Below are 18,093 nucleotides of genomic sequence, written 5' to 3' on the forward strand. Positions count from 1 at the left end.
CAGATCATCCTGGGCCTGGGATCATAACACTTCCAGTCTTTCCAAATCCCATCAGTGGTACAGAGACCCAGAAGCGGAGGACATGAAAGCCCCCTCTGATGTTTGCCCCCATAGTTACAGATGGGGTGTCAAACACCCAGACTTCCTTTAGATTTCTAATCTGAGTTCAAACACACATTCTCTGAAGGCTCAAGAATGTTTATTCCATGAAGTACTGAGTGGAAATAGAAATAGATAAAATCTTTAAATGCAGAATCCAGTTCATGTACGCAATCCATTCCCCAAGCATGTACTCCTTTGAAGTACAGTTTGGGTGCTAGGTTATTCGACAATGTGGAAGTGGGACAAAAAGTCATACAGGGAACCAAATATTTGCTTTTTCATGCTTCAGGGACATAGCTGCAAAATGGCTCTATGTTTTTAAATAAAAGTGGACTGCAGAGACAGGTCATGCACAGAGGAAGGTATTTTAAAAGAGCATTTTTCTTTGCAGAGGCCTCCTGCTCCCAGGGTCATAAATGTATCTCAATTCTGTTACTGCTCTAATGATGACTTGAGACCCACTGACCTCCTCAAACCTGGCTCGGATGATGGTCATCCAGTGTTTGATGGTGGTGATGGAGTCAGGGTGGCAGATGGCCAGGACAGCGTCTCCCATACTGGTAGCTTTATTCAGCGCGGCCCGTTTTTCTTCCAGTTTCTTCATGAACTCCTAGAGCAGAAACAAAGACCTCGATCAGCTGCTGGCACTGGTTGAAAAGAAAACTCCAGTGACGTGCCTGTGACCGTCAGAGTTAGACAAGTACACAAGAACTTCACCGGCACTATTCACTGCTGGAAACAATTCACTAATTGGGGAATTAAGAGAGGAGAAAGGACAACAATGGGAAATGAGGCACTTTCTAACAGGTATTTTTCTGAACACATGTATCAGATAACACTTCACACTTTACAAGATATGTTACACAAAAAAACACACTCTTCTGTATCTGGATAGTGTGTACATATAGTAATGGAGAACAGGACTAGGAGAGATAGTACCACCAGAGACAAAAATAATATTGATTGAAAAAAAAATGTCCTCACAAGACTAGGAGGTTGTATATTTAAAATAGCATGAACTGTGTGCCAGGAATGAGAGGAATATGTACCCAAAAGAAGAGAGAAGGCTGGGCAGAGAACTATAAATGTGTGGGGTGAGGGAGAGAGGGCTCAAATGTCCAGCAGGAAAGAGTCGGGGAGAACATGAAGGGGGTAGGCCTGACAGCCAGAAACAGTCATCCCCTGCTCTGGTGGGATGAAGAAGCCCTAATGGGCTCTAAAATGCTTTCAAATCAACTTTTCTGCAAATGTTTCACACACATAACTGTACTTTCTACCATCAGAACTGTATTCATAGATACATGAGTCACAGAACTCTGAAAGCGTGGCTACAAATGAGGACCTCTGCCTTAAAGAAGGTCTTGTGCTTCCAGAACCTCAGAGTGAATTTCAAGCATCTGCCAGCACCCCAGCCTGGACCCTAGCATTAAGAGGGAGGGATTCCTTAGTAACAGGGATAAGGGCTGCAAAGACTGCAGACTGAGCTGACACCCCTACTATCCATGCCATGTGATCAGGGTGATCATCTGAGAATGTTTCCTAGAACGTCTAGTGACCTTTTCTTTTCGGGTTCTGTGCCACACCTCGGTCCTACAACTCCTATTCTGGCACGTTGCTATGTTTCCTTACATACCTACTGGACGTTAAGGTCCACAAGATCAAAAGACTGTGTGTTATTCCATTTTGTGTCTTTGTGATTGCATAAGTGCTTTTTAACTCTCATTTACACATTTTTACTGCCGTCATGTCAAGCTCTGATTAATAGTATACTTCACTAACATGACCTATTTTTAAAATATCATCACCTACTTTTAAAAATTATTTTAATTTCCCCAATACAGATCTGCTTAACTGTAAGGTGGGGGGGAAGCTTTACTAGGAAGAGAAAACCAGAGGTCAATAACAGCTGTGCTTTCCCAAGGACAGGGGATCTGACCGTATACTTTTCATCACACCTAACCAAACAGTGCCAGAGTCCTGCCCAGAACGCCATGGGCTGGATGGTCAACTCCCTGCTTGCATTCTATGCTCACCTGGGAAAGCTTGCCACTTTTGAATGTGGACTATACTGAGAAGTCTCTGATCCTGGGGCTAAGAAATTAAATATTTTGTTTTACTTTTATTTGCTCAGTGTGTGAAGAAAGCAGAGGAAATTAGAAAAAATGGATGATGTTATGGCAAATTATTAGTACTAAGCAGCCCTTTATGAAATTACATGTAATTTTACACAACTTAAAAATATTTAAAGGTAATTTGTTGTAAAAACAAAAACCAAAACAAAAAGACCCCACAACACTATCACTGCTCTGGATACCCTGCCTCCTGATGCTTCTGGGGGTTTCCTGCTCCTGCTCTGAGGGTGCTGATACCCCAAGTGGGCACCTTACTGTAAGATGTTTGATATGTAAGAAACTCCTCTGAGACCCAACTCTGTCAGTGGAATTCAATGCTGGCTGATGGGTCAGCCAACAGTAATATAATAGCTCTTCAAAACACAGAGCTGAATCAAAAATTTCTAATAAATTTGATGCCATTTTCCTCCTCTTACATTCTAACTTCAACTTTAAATGGTTTATGGAGCATTCTGCTCCTCCAGACAATGTTAGACAAGCTCACATCACTTTTATTAATGACAAGGCAATATTTCATTGCTATAGGTTAGGCAGCCCATCACTGAGAGAGCACAGTCATCACAAATAAGAAGTCTCCATAGATGATGTAATCCATGCCACAATGGAACTACTGACATCCTTCCGACCTGAACCTAGAAGATGAGCTTATTCAGTGGCGTTAAATAGATCTTTTAAATGGAAATGTTGACATTGATACTGCATTGAGTGTTAGCATTGTAAATTTCTAATTTTTTAAAGACAAAGGTTTAAAAAAAACAACAACAAAAAACAAGTGTTAAGAGGTACCCAGACCACTCTCCTAAGGGTTTTGCTAGTTCTAGGCACTGTTACAAAATAGATGTTGACCTGAAAACTCAGTGGCCAGATTTTAATTTGGTTAACTATCCAACAGTATATCTACTTACAGAATGCATTTTTAATTTATAATTTATACTACGGGCTACTTCTCGTAAGAATTTAAGGTGGATCTTGATTAAAATCAGAACTGGCGGGGCGCCTGGGTGACTCAGTCATTAAGGGTCCTGAGATCAAGCCCCACAGCAAGCCCCACATTGGACTCCTTGCTCAGCAAGGAGCCTGCTTCTCCCTCTCCCACACCTCCTGCCTGTGTTCCCTCTCTCACTGCGTCTCTCTCTGTTAAATAAATAAATAAAACCTAAAATAATAATAATAATAATAAAATAAAACCAGAACTGGCGGAGATTGAAAAATAAAATTTGAAGACCAGTTATTAAATTACTTGCTTGTCTTGTTTACTAAGCTCAAACTTACTAATCTACAATTCTAATGATACAAGTTTATAAATGCCAAAGGCTCATGAAGGAAATTTCATCTTTGAAATGCACATGAAAGTACAATGAAATTGACCAGTTTTGGTCAGAAGCCAGATAATCTCCTAGAAAAATCAATGTTCTTCCAAAAGAGAGGAGATGGTGACTCACTTTAGAATAACCACCTTCTTCACAAAGCAATCATGGAGAGATAACTCCACTTATTTGGGGGCATGAGGACACACCAATATAAGGAAAGAGGACAAAGGCAAATTCTCCAATGTGCTAGATCCTTAATTACTTCTCAGAAAGGGAAATATGCATGCAATTGATAGCTACAATCACGAGCCTATTGGATTTTCTCATTTAGTTTTACTTAGCATTTAGATAACTCACTTTATGCTGATCAATGAGTGTCCGAAGGGCATCCTCATCATCTGGGAGAGCACCATGGAAACGAAGGGTTTGCTCGGCCTCTGCCAGCCACTCCAGGAGGGCATGCACCACTGAGTGAAATTCCTCTGCCTAACAGTTCACACACACACACACACCCCCCCCACAAAGAAGATCCCCAAAGATGTTGTTAGTATAGAGTCCTCCTCTCAATGAAAAAAAAAGTCTTAAATTTACATTGATTAACGATATGCATTATGCCCACTAAAAAGATAAGGATACATGTTGCTACACTTTATAAATGTTAAGACCTCTAATATATCAAAAAGGCCAATATGAAGACTACTTCACTATTTAAACAATCTGATGTTAGAGCCATGACAGCCCATTACACGTCTGAGGTGAAAAATTTCGAGAGTGGCACTTTTGTGTGCTGATGAGAAAACTTCCCTCTGTGAGTAATTTAAACTCCTGGGGGGAGGAGCAAGGCAAAGATCCTCTAAGAATCTCCCTCTCCATCACCGTCCCAGCTAAGAAAGGAGGAGTGAAACAGTTCTCCACCAGAGCAGCTCTGGGCTTTGATACCTTTCTCATCACCCCCAGCTGCAATATACAAGACTGTCACCTGCCGCAGGGCTGCTTCCAAGCGGGTCTGCTTGGATATGGACAGTGCACACACGGTCTCCCAGCGTGTGCTCAGTTCCTGCATCTGGACCTTGACCCAGGAGGAGTCGTCTCGGCTGCCCTCGATGAGCTCTCGCGCCGAGCGCTTCAGGGCCTGCACGCTGCTGGTCCTCTTCCCCAATTCTTTCTGGAAAACCTAGAAAGACCATATTTTCATAAAAAATTGATTTTTCACTACAAAATGAAACCAGTAAAATACAATGGGGAAAATATGTGTACATGACCTCATGCACCAGTCTCTAAGATTTACAGTTTAATGAGCCATACTTCTCACAGAATCTTCAGGAGCTCAGTAATGACATGCTTGCTCCTAACAGAGCTGTAAAGCTGTTCAAACTTCTAGCTTCCTCCTGAGCAATCAAACCTTAATTTTTAAATGACACCTTGGATTTAAATAATGGTGGCTACTCAAATGCATTCCACAAGTGAAAACTCACATTCTCTTTTTTTCTGTAATTCTTTACTATGGCGTCCCAATTACTCTCAAATCCTCAGTGTAAGTGCCAAGAATGTGCTGGCTACCTCATTCCTCTTCATTAATAGACAAACAGACTAATGAAGAATTAAGCAATCCTGGGGTCTGCACGAGGGTACTGGAGGGAATGGCAGGGGAGCCCACAGGGAGGGGGCCTGCAGTCTTTTTCCCTGCAACACGGCTTCAGCTTTCACAGTATCCTGAGAACTAACCTCTAATGTCAAATTTTAGAGACTTACATCCTTATCTGTCCTTTTGGAAGAAAAGCTTTTTTTTTTCCCTCCTCTTGCCTAATTTTGATAAACTTGGATGTGCCAGGAGTTAGACTGGCTTCTTTTGGCCAAAGACCTAATCCAAAAAATGAGCCCAGGGTACTTCATTTCTGATCAGAGTCAGGGTGTGCAACTACATCTTTCAAATTAACCAAGCTTATGGATAGAATAAGATTACCTTTTTTTTCTAAAAGATGATTACAAATGAATATTACTAAGCACATCTTATCATTTTGGCTCTATCAATGAGTTTCTGTTCTGATAATCAAATCATTCATAAAAGTGAGCCCATCAAAAACAGTCCAAACAATGAATGGATAAGGAAGATGTGGTCCATATACACGATGGAGTATTATGTCTCCATCAGAAGGGATGAATACCCAACTTTTATAGCAACATGGACGGGACTGGAAGAGATTATGCTGAGCGAAGTAAGTCAAGCAGAGAGTCAAGTATCACATGGTTTCACTTATTTGTGGAGCATAACAAACATGGAGGACATGGGGAGATGGAGAGGAGAAGGAAGTTGAGGGAAATTGGAAGGGGAGATGAACCATGAGAGACTATGGACTCTGAAAAACAACCTGAGGGTTTTGAAGGGGCAGGGGGTGGGAGGTTGGGGAACCAGGTGGTGGGTAATAGGGAGGGCACGTATTGCATGGAGCACTGGGTGTGGTGGAAAAACAATGAATACTGTTAAGCTGAAAATAAATAAATAAAAAAAAAAACAGTTCAAACATAGTGCAATAAATTCTTTGTTTTTTTTCACTCTAGTGATGTTAAATGAGGTGTGCCTGCAGACACACACACACACACACACACACACAGAGGCATCAAAAATACAGCATCTGTGTAATCTGTTTGTGATAGGACTCGCTCGATAGTCCTGAGCTGACTTTCCAATGTACTTGGTAAACTTAAAACTTCCTAAGCCTTCCAATTGTATTACTAATGCTGAATGATTAACTCATTCTTGATAACCTTTAATATATAAAAAACCTGGCAAGTGCTGAAGGGAGTAAATATTTAGACAGTGAGTTTATACGAATGGCATTTACGTAAAAAGTAACATTACACTATTCATTATTCATTGAATGAATGCCAAGGAATGAAAAAGTCTGTATCAATCATGCACAAAACATTTGTTTCAATACAGGCAAAGCAACAAAACTCAAATTTTTTATTTTTTGTAGGCCCAATCACAGTTCTTCATCTATTTGATTTTTTAAATAATATTTAAATGTAACAAACTCTCTTTTATAGATATAATGAGATAACAGAACCAAAAAAGGGGAAAGAAATATGCAAAAGCACCAACTATTTTAAAAGGAACAGGTTAAGATCAATACAGCGTAATGAGGCAAGTATAAAGAAAACATTTTAAAATGAAATAAATTTTCTAATTCAAACATAAGAGAGGAGAAATAAAACAGTGCTGTAAAATACAGTGCTGTAAAATATTTGTATATAAAGTCTACTCTGGTACAACCATCCCACATTACTCCTGTGCCTCAGGGTGTTTTTGAGGTTCTTTAAGTTGTAACATAACATTTTACCATAATTTTGGACCTTGCACTTAGTATCAGTGGGATGTCTTGAATATTCCCTTTGATTGGCACAAAAAATTTAAATCCATCTCAGGAGATTGCCAGGAAACCACTTGACTTAAACTAATAATCGAATCCCTCAGAGCCTATGCTGATATCTCACAAATTGTTAGAGTTCAAGGGGCAAGGATAAAATGGTCTTCAAAAACAGAAAAGTCGCCTATCTTGACTCCTGTAGATAATGTCACAAATCCATACACTTATGCAATGACCAAGTTCCAGGTCACTGAGAGAGTGATTTTAAATTACATAATTATTTATATGAATAACAGAGGACTGTAAAACATTCTTGGAACATGTTTTAAAGTACCAGAGAACTCTAAAAGGTTTTAGATCTGGAAATTGTTAAAAAAAAAAAAAAAGTATCTCATTGATACTAATTTTCCTGTATCACTTTTAAAGTTGGCTTCCTGATTCTGCTCAAAGCACAAATATATCAATACTAAAGACTGTTACATATTATGATATATAGTCTCTAGATTTTAAAAGGCTAAGATAAGGGGTTACAGTTTCCTCTAAATTCAAGATAATCAAATGAGATCAATAAAATGTCCCAGTTAACAATACCTTGTGATTATCGATCAAATTCATCACTAAATCAATGTCTCCGTGGACAGGCTGATCTTCTGCCAGCTGGGGTTCAACTCTATACAGCCAATCAATGAGGGCCTGCAAGGCATCTGTGAATTGTCCAGAAAATAACAGGGCTTCCTCCAATTTATTTTGTCTGGGGAAAAAGGTGGAAAAGTCAGACTGAGTAACAGAAAAGCCACGCAAATACCCAAACATCGAAAATCCATTTATGAAGGCTGGGCAGTGGTCAAAGAAAAAAATCATATACAGGTACATTCAGTGAGTTTCTTTGCCTTCTTTAGAAAATAACAAAACTTTCCTCAAATTTTCTTTTTTAGTCCTTAAGTAGATTGTATCTGTTCTCGGAAAATTCCTTCACTATCACCTCTAGAAATCAGTGATCTTTCAGTTTCTTCATTAAAAAAAAATGCCATAAATTTTTTTTGTTTTAAATTATCATACAGTAAACTTGACTTTTTTGAGTGTACAGTTCCATGAACTGTAACACATGTAGAGATTTATGTAACCATCTCATAATTAAGAAAGAACAGTTCCGTCATCCTCCAAACCTCCCACCCGCTGTCTGTAGTCACAACCTGCCCCATCTCCAACCCCTGGCATTTGGGTGTCTGCCTGCCATGAAATCATTTACAGGACATTGTAAAAAGCACATAATCTTTTGAAATGGAAGGTTTTAAGGATTTTTAAAAACAGCAAAATTTCTATATTCTTCCTATGTATTCTGTAGACTACATTCTAATTTTCTATTCTAATATAATTTTATTATTAGAATATTCTATTTATTCTTGATACTGACAAAAGTAATTAAACCAAGGATCTATGAATTGTTTGAAAACATTTCTAAGATATTTGAACTCTTCTACTACAATGGTACTTTCTAAATCCTTAAAGATTTAGAAATTAGTTTTGGATCTTTATGGTTCAAGTATAATGAGAAAGAAGACTAGAAAGGGATGGATGGAAATTGGAAGGGAACACCAGGGTCAGATTGGGAGGACCCTGCCTGTCTCACTAAGGAGCCTGTGTTCTGGTTCACACTCAATATTAAGTTCCTAAAAAGTATGAGGCAGGGCAATGACAGGACCCCACTCATATTTTAAAAAGATCATCCTCCTACTTATGGGAAAATTGGATGAAGGAGGTCAAAAGCAGACCTGGAGACACCTGAGAGAAGTCAGGTATGAGATGACAGGCTTGGAGAGTAATACCACTTTGGAGTGAATCAAGTAACTAAAAATAAATAATAATGAACAACCAAGCCTCTGGGCGCAGGCATTATGTAAGTAGGGTATTACAGATGACCAGAAGTTCCCAGGCAAAGGAGGTATTTAAGGTTCTAGAATGTTCCTACAAAGCATCACTACTGTATACTTGAAAGAAACCTACAAGGTAACCAAACTGCCCTACAGGACATGTTACCTTTCCACAGATTTTCCACAGATGGTATCCCATTTGTCTCTGAGTTCACTCAGCATGTCATCCAGTTTCAGGTTGTCATCAGCCAGGGTGGTTTTCTCCTTCAGGGAACGTCCGGTTCTGTTGGTGGTGTCGTAGACAGAATGCTTGGCTCCAAGTGATTTCTGAAACTCCTACACATTTAACAAGAGAACAGTGTGTATTTCTACTTGGGGCTAAGAAACAGTTAAGAGATATTACAAGAGTCGCCCCTAATAAATGGAGTCTTAATAGAGGAAAGATACCAGCAAATAATCAAGTCAGACAGTGGAATGCACCAGGGTGGAAAAGAATCCTTATAAACTGAAGAGTTTACTTTTCTCAGAAGCCACGTGGCTTTGGAAGTACCTATTATTATGAAGACAGTAATTTCAAAGCAAAACAAATCTTGAATCTTTTATAGCTATAAACCACAAACAGTATACGAGTTATAATACAATGAAATTGCTAATTGCCTATTGAAAAACCCAGGAGTTTGGAAAGGAAAAAGTAGTTAACACTCAATGAGTAACTGAAGGTCCTATGTGGACACAGAGTGACTCATAATCTGTGAATTTACTAGAGTTTTGGTTTTTGGTCAGACAGATCTGTTGTCACACATTGGATGTTCACAATGATGGTATATATAATTTTATCTGTGAGCCAGGATGAGGGACAAAGAAGAACCACATCTCGAGATTACTGCGTTCTGACCTACTGCTCATTCCAGTCACACCCCTTGGCAAGTCTACCCGCCTCCTCCTCACCTCTCTGATGCCTTCCAAAAGTTTCACAGGATCTACAGATTACTTCTCCAGTACTAAATAGCCATGTTGCCAATGTGACATCTATACTTTGCCATTTTTACACTGTTAATCTGCGTGTTTGTGCATGTAAATGTGTATGTGGGAGGGGTGGATTATATTCTGTACACAACTCAGGTACAAGCTTTTCTAGGGCAGGCACATTGTCTTTGCAGGCCTCTCATTATCACCTTATGTTTCATGTGTGTTTGTAAGTGTGTAATAGCAAGAATGAGACCGCTGCTATTGAAAATACAATTTCAGGAATGGGAAGGAAGGAAGGTCAACTTAACAAGCTCCCAATATACCAGGGAAACACTACCACAGTGATTCTAAACCCTGATAAGCACAAGATAATCACTCTAGACAATAAAATGCTATGCAAATATATAATTTTCCAAAATAACCTTGGTTATAATTACCTAACGAGCTTTTATTTCCCTTAAAAGCTAGACACTCTAAAGTTTCTTAATAGAACTAAGATATTTATCTTGTCTTATAATAGGAAGCCACTTCATCTGGGAATTTTTAAGCAATAAACACCATTACAATACCACACTATTTCTGTAGTTTGTTTTCTGTAATTATTTTTTTCTTGTTATCCAATAACAGGATGTTAGTTTTAGAATCACTGTACTGAAAGATTTTTTCCAAAAGAACAGATACGTAAAAAATGTTATAGCTGAATACAAGGCAGACCAAAACTTTTTAAAAACAGAAAAATACCCAAAAGATGAACAGAAAAGATGTTTAAAATTGGCTTAATGTACCTTGTATCTTTGTCTCAGACAAATGTTGACTTTGGCAACAAGTCACACTAGGAACAACAGAGAATCTACCAGGGTTCTTCACATATTCTTATTTCTAGGATTCTCCAACTTAAATATACAATACACTTTCATAAGACTACATGACATGACAACTATGTTCAAGTTCAAACAGGCATTGTATTTTGAGAGGGAGCCTCTCTTTTTTCCATCTGAAGGGAAGGAAAGAAGATGCTTCTCACTGTCATTGTGCTGTCAATACTGAATGCGGCAACTCAAGGGCAGAGAGTACCAGCAGAACAAGCCACTCAGCTGTCCTCATCTAGTCAAAGAACAGGTGCTCAATGTCTCCTTCTGTGCTCCTAGGATCATGACTTCCTGAGGTCTGTTAGAACCACCCAGAGAAGCAACCAACCTTTATGAAGAGGATGGCTAGAATTCTCTGTGGATGATAAACCCTACATCACCCCAATTTTTCCCAGCTTTTTAAAAATGATCATGTTTCAAGCAATAAAATATATGTAGACACTTAAAACAATAAAAGTGTTTTTGCAGGACCCACTCTATTTTACCCATATCCTTACCCTGAGGGCTGATGATTACTTTATAACCAGAAAGACAGACCCAAATTCAAAGAGTTGAGGAGAATGGGAATGTTTTTTGAGTGCCATGCGGTATGAATAAAAAAGGTAGAAAATATAAAATACTATGCTTCTATACCTTCTAGTCTACATAAGGAAGCCACAACTATATGTCTTTGAGGATAAGGATGGACTTTCATATACTGCATATATATAATAAAATATCAGTTTGTGTAGAGGCAACCAATTTACCCCACTAAATTGTTGGAGAGAACCTAATGGCAAAAATTGCAGTACTTTCTGCTATAAAATTATCTTCTACATGGCATTGGATTTACGAAAGAAATTCCAAGACAGACGTGAAAAACTAAAATGCCAACATTTGAACTCCTATAAATCTTTTATGTCATAGGTTATAGAACACTTCCAGTTTTAATTTTCTGTATTTTATTTTAACAATTGACCCTAGAATCATAGCGGAATGGTCAGCAGAGAGAAAAGATACTACTGCCACTTGACCAATGTGAAGAGTAATTGGTTTTAAATTTAATGGAGGTCCATATTGGATGGCCTTTTCTTCCCCCTAGTGATGAATAAATACACAACCAAATAAGAATTTAAAAGTGATCTTGAGATAAAGAATGGCATATATGCTTTTCTTAATTGCAGACCCACCTTATGCTGTGCAAGTTGTGTTTTTATCTTGTCTGGATCATTGGCAATTTCTAGCTCAGAATCCAAAGACTTTTCTGATTCCTCTAGCCATTCCATAAGTTTACTCCATGCTTCATGAAACTGTAAAAGAAATGTACATTTCTGTCCAGAAAATTTTCTGGTGTGCTTATGATACATAGAAATTAATGAAAATGTTAAAATTAATTCAAATTTCCCCTAAAAAAGAAGAAAGCAGTGGCTTCATCGGATTACAAATGTCTTATAAACTCTTGACTTCTGTGATCGTGCCCCCCCCCCCGCCCATGGTCACTTTGTTGTAACTCATTCAAACACATAAACTTTAACAAAAACAGAAATGAGCTTAGAAACAGCAAACACCAGGGAGAACTTACCTCCCTTTCCTTTTGCTTAGTAATTAACATAAACTGTCAAGAGAATTTTATTTGTCCACTGCCCTCACTGACAGATTTGGGTCTACTTCTAAGGTGTTTCACTCCCATGTTAAGGAAAAGGAATAAAAAGGGAGGGACGAAAGATGAAGTTTATAAATCGGTCCTAAAAAGTAACAAGAACAACAACAACAAAGGCCTTACTAATTCCTACTTAATACAAAGGAAGTTCAGTACTTTACTGCTGCTATCAGAATCCTCAAATTCATGCCTGTGCCTCATGTACTGGTTTACACGTAAGAGCACCCACGGTACGTGAATTCTAAGAAAACATAATTCTCTTTGGCATCTATGACCTTGCACTATTCTGGGGCTACGTATAGTTGATTTCAGCTATGGTCTCTTTTGTTTATCACAGAGAACTAGTGAATACTATTTTGGGATACCAAATTGTGAGACTGGTTATAAGTAATTTCTCATAATAAACTTAAGTGGACAGATACATAACAAAAAACTGAAGTCATCGGGGCGCCTGGGTGGCTCAGTGGATTAAGCCGCTGCCTTCGGCTCAGGTCATGATCTCAGGGTCCTGGGATCGAGCCCCGCATCAGGCTCTCTGCTCCGCCGGGAGCCTGCTTCCTCCTCTCTCTCTGCCTGCCTCTCTGCCTACTTGTGATCTCTCTCTCTGTCAAATAAATAAATAAAATCTTAAAAAAAAAAACAAAACTGAAGTCATCAAAATAAAGTCTGTTTTATATCAAAGTACATTAATAATGGAATAACAAAAAGAGACATAGCAATAAAGAAAAAGAGCACGGGATCACAAGGCTGGCAGGGCCCAATGAGGTCCCCTCCTTGCAAACCTATCCCCCGACACATCCTTCCCACAACTCTGATCAACTTAAATATGAAAATACAGAAGCCGGAAGAGGCACAGAAACTGCCAAAGTCAGAGGACTATGATCCACATCCGAACCCAAACCAAGATGTTAGAATAATAAGAAATAAAGAAATAGTCACAGTGTTTGGTAGTCTTGCTATCACGGATGGCAAGTTTAATGGTACAAATGCACAGATTCTAAGGCTGGTCCTGCTTTAAAAACTATTTTTAAGCCACAGAAATAGAAGAAATGCTATACTTTTGCACCAAAAAAGCAGCAGAAAAACCTTACAGAATAAACAAAATGAGAAAACAGAACTGACAGCATGGAGAAAGGACAAACACTTTTATAAACTAGATATTTGTAAGTCAAGCAATGCCCCATCACAGAGGATACTGCTACGTTGGTGGAGAGGAGGATGTCAGGCTTATCATTAATACTGTCTTAAAAAAACACAGTAAGGCACTGATTCTATTCCAGACTCACTGATAACACTGAACACATCATACATCCCCCTCAAAAAGAAGCAATACAGCATGTAATCCTACAACAATGCCATTTGTCATTTCTAAAGCTTTTAACAAATTTGTGCTGAGAGCTTTAAACACTGAAACATGTGACTCCCATGACATCTTCTATATCACCCAACGGAGCCTGGCTCCCCAGAAGAATGGGGTGAAATGCCAATTACAGAAAAGTGCAACTAAATGGGGCAAAAAGTCATTAGAAAATTCAGCCTCAACATTAAATTGAGTTTCTAGCAAAATTCAAAGATCTACGCCAACCAAGGCAGGCATATCTCTCTTCCCTGGAGCGCAGAGACACGGAATTTTACCTCTTCTCTGTATTTAGTCTAGGAATGGAATATTAATAACAGGTGAAGATAAGAAGGGGCGTTCCTTGTGAGATTTTCCAGATTGTCTAGCTTAAACAAAAAAGGAAAAATAAAACATCCCTTAAAAGGTTCAGACGATTAATTTAAAAGCAGTGTGGAATTACACCAAAATACTAGAGAAGAAACGATAGCCTGTCAACAAGAGTACAGATTCAGAGAGGTGAAGAGAACCTGCCAGCTCAGACATAGAATCTGCCCTTTTAGGAAGCTGCCTAGAGGGTCAAGTGTCCCCCCTCTTGGCCCTGAGAGTCTGTGGACAAAGTCTGGCTGAGAAGCTAAACACAAGGTAGCAATTTAATAAAGTATAATGACTTAGTATGAGAGTAGAGATTGCAAGAACAAAGGGGAAAACCAACAAACCAAACTCATAGCAAAAAATCTGAGCCTCTTTTTGGACCTAAATGATAACAGTCTATGAAGCCAAGCTATAATCAGTCTTTTCAAGATCAGTCCTCAGGACCGGAAGGTGCTGCCAGGGCGAAGAGTGATGTCACCATTGAAGCTCAGGTCACAGCCCTTTTAGGAAATAAACACCTTGGCCTTGTGCCACGATTGTTACAACGAATACAGTTTGCAACAAAAGTACTTTTAACAACATGATATGTATTTCAACACCTAGAACTGATTGCCAAGTTCAGAGAGTTTTATAAAAGTTTACCTGCTTGGCTCTCTTCCTTGCCTCATCCAAAGATCTTCCTCTTTCTACTAGCCGTTGAACCACTTTTTCCCATCGACTCTGGACACTGATCAATAGATTCTTAATTAGGACAACATCTTGTTTCTGACTGAAATATTTCAGGTGGGTTCCAGTTTTGTCCAGCTCTATTATCTGCTCACGGTGAGAATTTACTTCATTGGCAAAGACCTTTACCAAAGGAAAAAAAAAAAGGGTAGAATTAGAAACAAATGAAAAACTATTCTATCTTGGGGTGCCTCGGTGGCTCAGTGGGTTAAAGCCTCTGCCTTCGGCTCAGGTCATGATCCCGGGGTCTTGGGATCGAGCCCCGAATCGGGCTGCCAGCGGGGAGCCTGCTTCCTCCTCTATCTCTCTGCCTGCCTCTCTGCCTACTTGTGATCTCTGTCTGTCAAATAAATAAATAATCTTTAAAAAAACAAAACAAAACTGTTTTATGTTAAAAATGCTTTTGGTGTCATGAGCTCAAACCATTTTAAGGGACAAAATAAAGTTTTCAACCCGCCAAGTTCATGCTTCTGACATTAAAACAGTGTGTTGTCTAAAAAGGCCTGAAATGAGAATGCTAGCCATCTGAGTTACAACATACCTTGTGTTCATCGATTTGAAACAAGACTGTGTCCAAGATAAGACTTGGCCGAGAAGCTACATTTAGGGTCTGCTCTGCCTGGGTTAGCCAGTTGATGAAGTCTTGGAGAGAATTGTGGAACTCCATTGCCAAGTTGAGGGCCTCTTCCAGTTTAGTCTGTGAAGACAAGATTATTTAGTATTTGGTGATATTTAATTCCCCCTCCCTTGCCCCAGTTTAACCACTCTCTGGCAGATTTCCTTCCCATCCACACTTTATTTGTACTTAATCTGTATTTCTGTATTACCTAAACAGTTTATGAATGTAATGGGCTTTCACTAAAATACTGGCAAACCAAACCAAACTCCCTTTAGTATAGTGAGAAGATCTCACTGCAGCTAAAAAAGAAAAATCTAATACAAACTAAAATTGTGATTTGGGGGCAATTAACCACAGGATATCACAGAACATAATTACTAAACAGAATCTGCAGAAAGAAAACTTGACATTCACATGACTAATGTTGGGGGTCAAAGTACTAAGAAATATATGCACATTATGCTCTGTCAGTGAGGGCACACAATCTAGTATTCCTAGCCTGTCATTTCTCTGACAGCATTAAACACTGATAATTTTAATCCCTTTTCATGACTTTTGTTATGGAAGTGCTTATTATATATATGATCATCTCGCTCTCTTGCCCTCCTTTTTTCCCTCCCCACTACATACCTAAATAAGTGTGATTAGAATTATTTAACTATCCAGAATTAGTGTGGTTCACAAATTTAAAAATATACCCAGTAACGCTTGATATATGATCTGTTTGAATAGACGGCTTTAACTCTGTTCTCCCATGTTAAAAGAGAATATTATTTCCAATTGACCCCATGAAACCTCCATATGTATACAAAGAAAATTTAAACACGGATCATTAAAAGTTCCACTGACAATTCTACTCAGAGATAAAGTAAAGCCCACAAAATAAAACAACTAAAACGATCATTCTAGGACATTAGTTAAAGCACATACTTTCCTTTCATTGAGCTTGGTTTCCACCGACTCCCATTTTTCTTTCAAGTTATTTAAGTCTTGGTCAATTGTCTCTGCAGATTTGGGGCATCTTGCAAGCATCTGCTGGCCTTTCTGCATTAGACTTTTGTATGTTTCTTCTTTAACATCAAAAGCAGCACAGACTTCCTAAATTGAGATATCCCCCCAAGTTATATCATTTTTAAGAGAATAAAATCCAAGAGTTCCTTTTTCGAGGTCATCAATCCCAAGCCCCTTATCCTATATTCACCTCTATCCAACCCAGAATAACCCTGGCACATTCAAATTTTTCACTGTACTGAAACAACACCTAAACCTACAGATATAATCCTGTCTGCCAGAAAGCTCAGAAATGGTGTTATCATTATTGGTCCATTCCAGCATGCTAAAGTTTATGAAGTAATGTTTTAAATGTTTTCCAGAAAAGTTTCACTGCACTGTAAACAATCAGGTCTGTGACCCCGAGTGGGTAATTTAACCTCTCTGGGCCTCAGTTTCCTCCTCTGTAAAATGGATTTTCTAAGTCTCTCCTCAGACTGTGATACAATGGCTGTAATAATTTTTAGTATAAGTTAATTCTGTGCTCAGAAGACAAACAATGAATAGAAAATAGAGACCCAATACGGTAAGAGATTTGAAGCTGATTATTCAGACTTTGGAATCACAAAAGACAAACTTGTGGTACTATGGATACTACTCTCATTTATAGAATTTTTAAAGCTTTCAACTGCAATGTAGCTGTGTTCCTTCTATAGAGAATACTAAAAAATTATGGAGGCAAATTCAGAATTTAGTATCAATAACACAAGAGTTACATTCATGTAAAAACCTAAGACCAGCTCTCTTTCGTTAGTTCAAATATAACGTGGGTCAAATTATAGCTCCGATTAAAAAATACATTCTGTGTCTAATATTTTCAACATTTTCAACTAACATAGTTCAATAATTTTTAAAGCTGAGATATAATTCATAAAATTCACTATTTTAAAGTACACAATTCAGTGTTTTTTAATGTGTTCACAAAGATGTGCAAGCATTACTACTAATTCCAGAACATTTTTATCTTCTCAAAACTTTGTAATTTCTTAAGCCCTAAAAAAAAAAAAAACCTTTCTAAACATAGTTATAGTATCACCTACCAAAAGCCTTTAATCCCAAAGCAAAACTTTTAAATACAGCTAAATCTCAGGAAACTGTAATATTCCAGGTTTTCTAGTTTCCTTCATTTCTAACACAACCGAATCAAAAGAGTATTACTAAAATGATATTAACAAGTATCTGTAACTGTTTAGAATTCCTTAAATCATGGAATTTACAACTCTATTGGGTTAAGCAAACTCATTTTCAATACCTCATTCAAACCAAATAAGTGGATATGTATAGTAATAGTTTCTAAAAGTAAAGTGTTTCTAAGATAAGCTCTTTGCTTTCCACCTTTTTACTGTATTCTTCTAAATCAACATTTAAAAACTATTTGTTATTAGAGAATAATCCCGAGTATGTTAGTTTAAGAAGTCATTAAACTTCTACTTAATGGACATTGTCCCTGATTAACTATGAAGGTAGTTCCAGGAAAGTAAGAAGTATCTGAAAGTCAGTTAGGTTTTATGGAAAAGGAAAACACAAGCACTGCCAAGTTACTAGTCAATTATTTTTCCAATGAAACAAATGGGTCCCCTGCAGCACCAAAAAAATGACAGTAACAATAACAAAACCACATACACAGTAATTTTCTAGAACAATGAATATACATTAAAGGTTTCTAGGAAATTCTATACTAGATTGATAGAATCGATTTTAACTGCTCATAGCAACTGAATAAGATG

At 38.1% G+C, this 18,093-nt stretch overlaps 1 protein-coding gene across 22 annotated transcripts in view; it reads right to left on the bottom strand.

Annotated features, from left to right (window-relative positions):
- The window catches only part of DST (dystonin), a 480,329-nt gene that overhangs the window by 19,148 nt on the left and 443,088 nt on the right, over positions 1-18,093 (bottom strand). For all 22 annotated transcript variants that reach the window (XM_046005408.1, XM_046005389.1, XM_046005387.1 and 19 more), the window contains 9 exons: positions 16,247-16,414; positions 15,239-15,394; positions 14,614-14,820; positions 11,791-11,910; positions 8,950-9,119; positions 7,504-7,663; positions 4,524-4,718; positions 3,902-4,030; positions 569-712 (listed from right to left, as the gene is read on the bottom strand). In XM_046005408.1, coding sequence (XP_045861364.1) covers positions 569-712; positions 3,902-4,030; positions 4,524-4,718; positions 7,504-7,663; positions 8,950-9,119; positions 11,791-11,910; positions 14,614-14,820; positions 15,239-15,394; positions 16,247-16,414 — 1,449 coding nt within the window. The remainder of the gene's footprint in view (positions 1-568; positions 713-3,901; positions 4,031-4,523; positions 4,719-7,503; positions 7,664-8,949; positions 9,120-11,790; positions 11,911-14,613; positions 14,821-15,238; positions 15,395-16,246; positions 16,415-18,093) is intronic.

This window comes from Meles meles, chromosome 5 (assembly GCF_922984935.1).
Source record: "Meles meles chromosome 5, mMelMel3.1 paternal haplotype, whole genome shotgun sequence".
NCBI classification, from domain to species: domain Eukaryota; kingdom Metazoa; phylum Chordata; class Mammalia; order Carnivora; family Mustelidae; genus Meles; species Meles meles.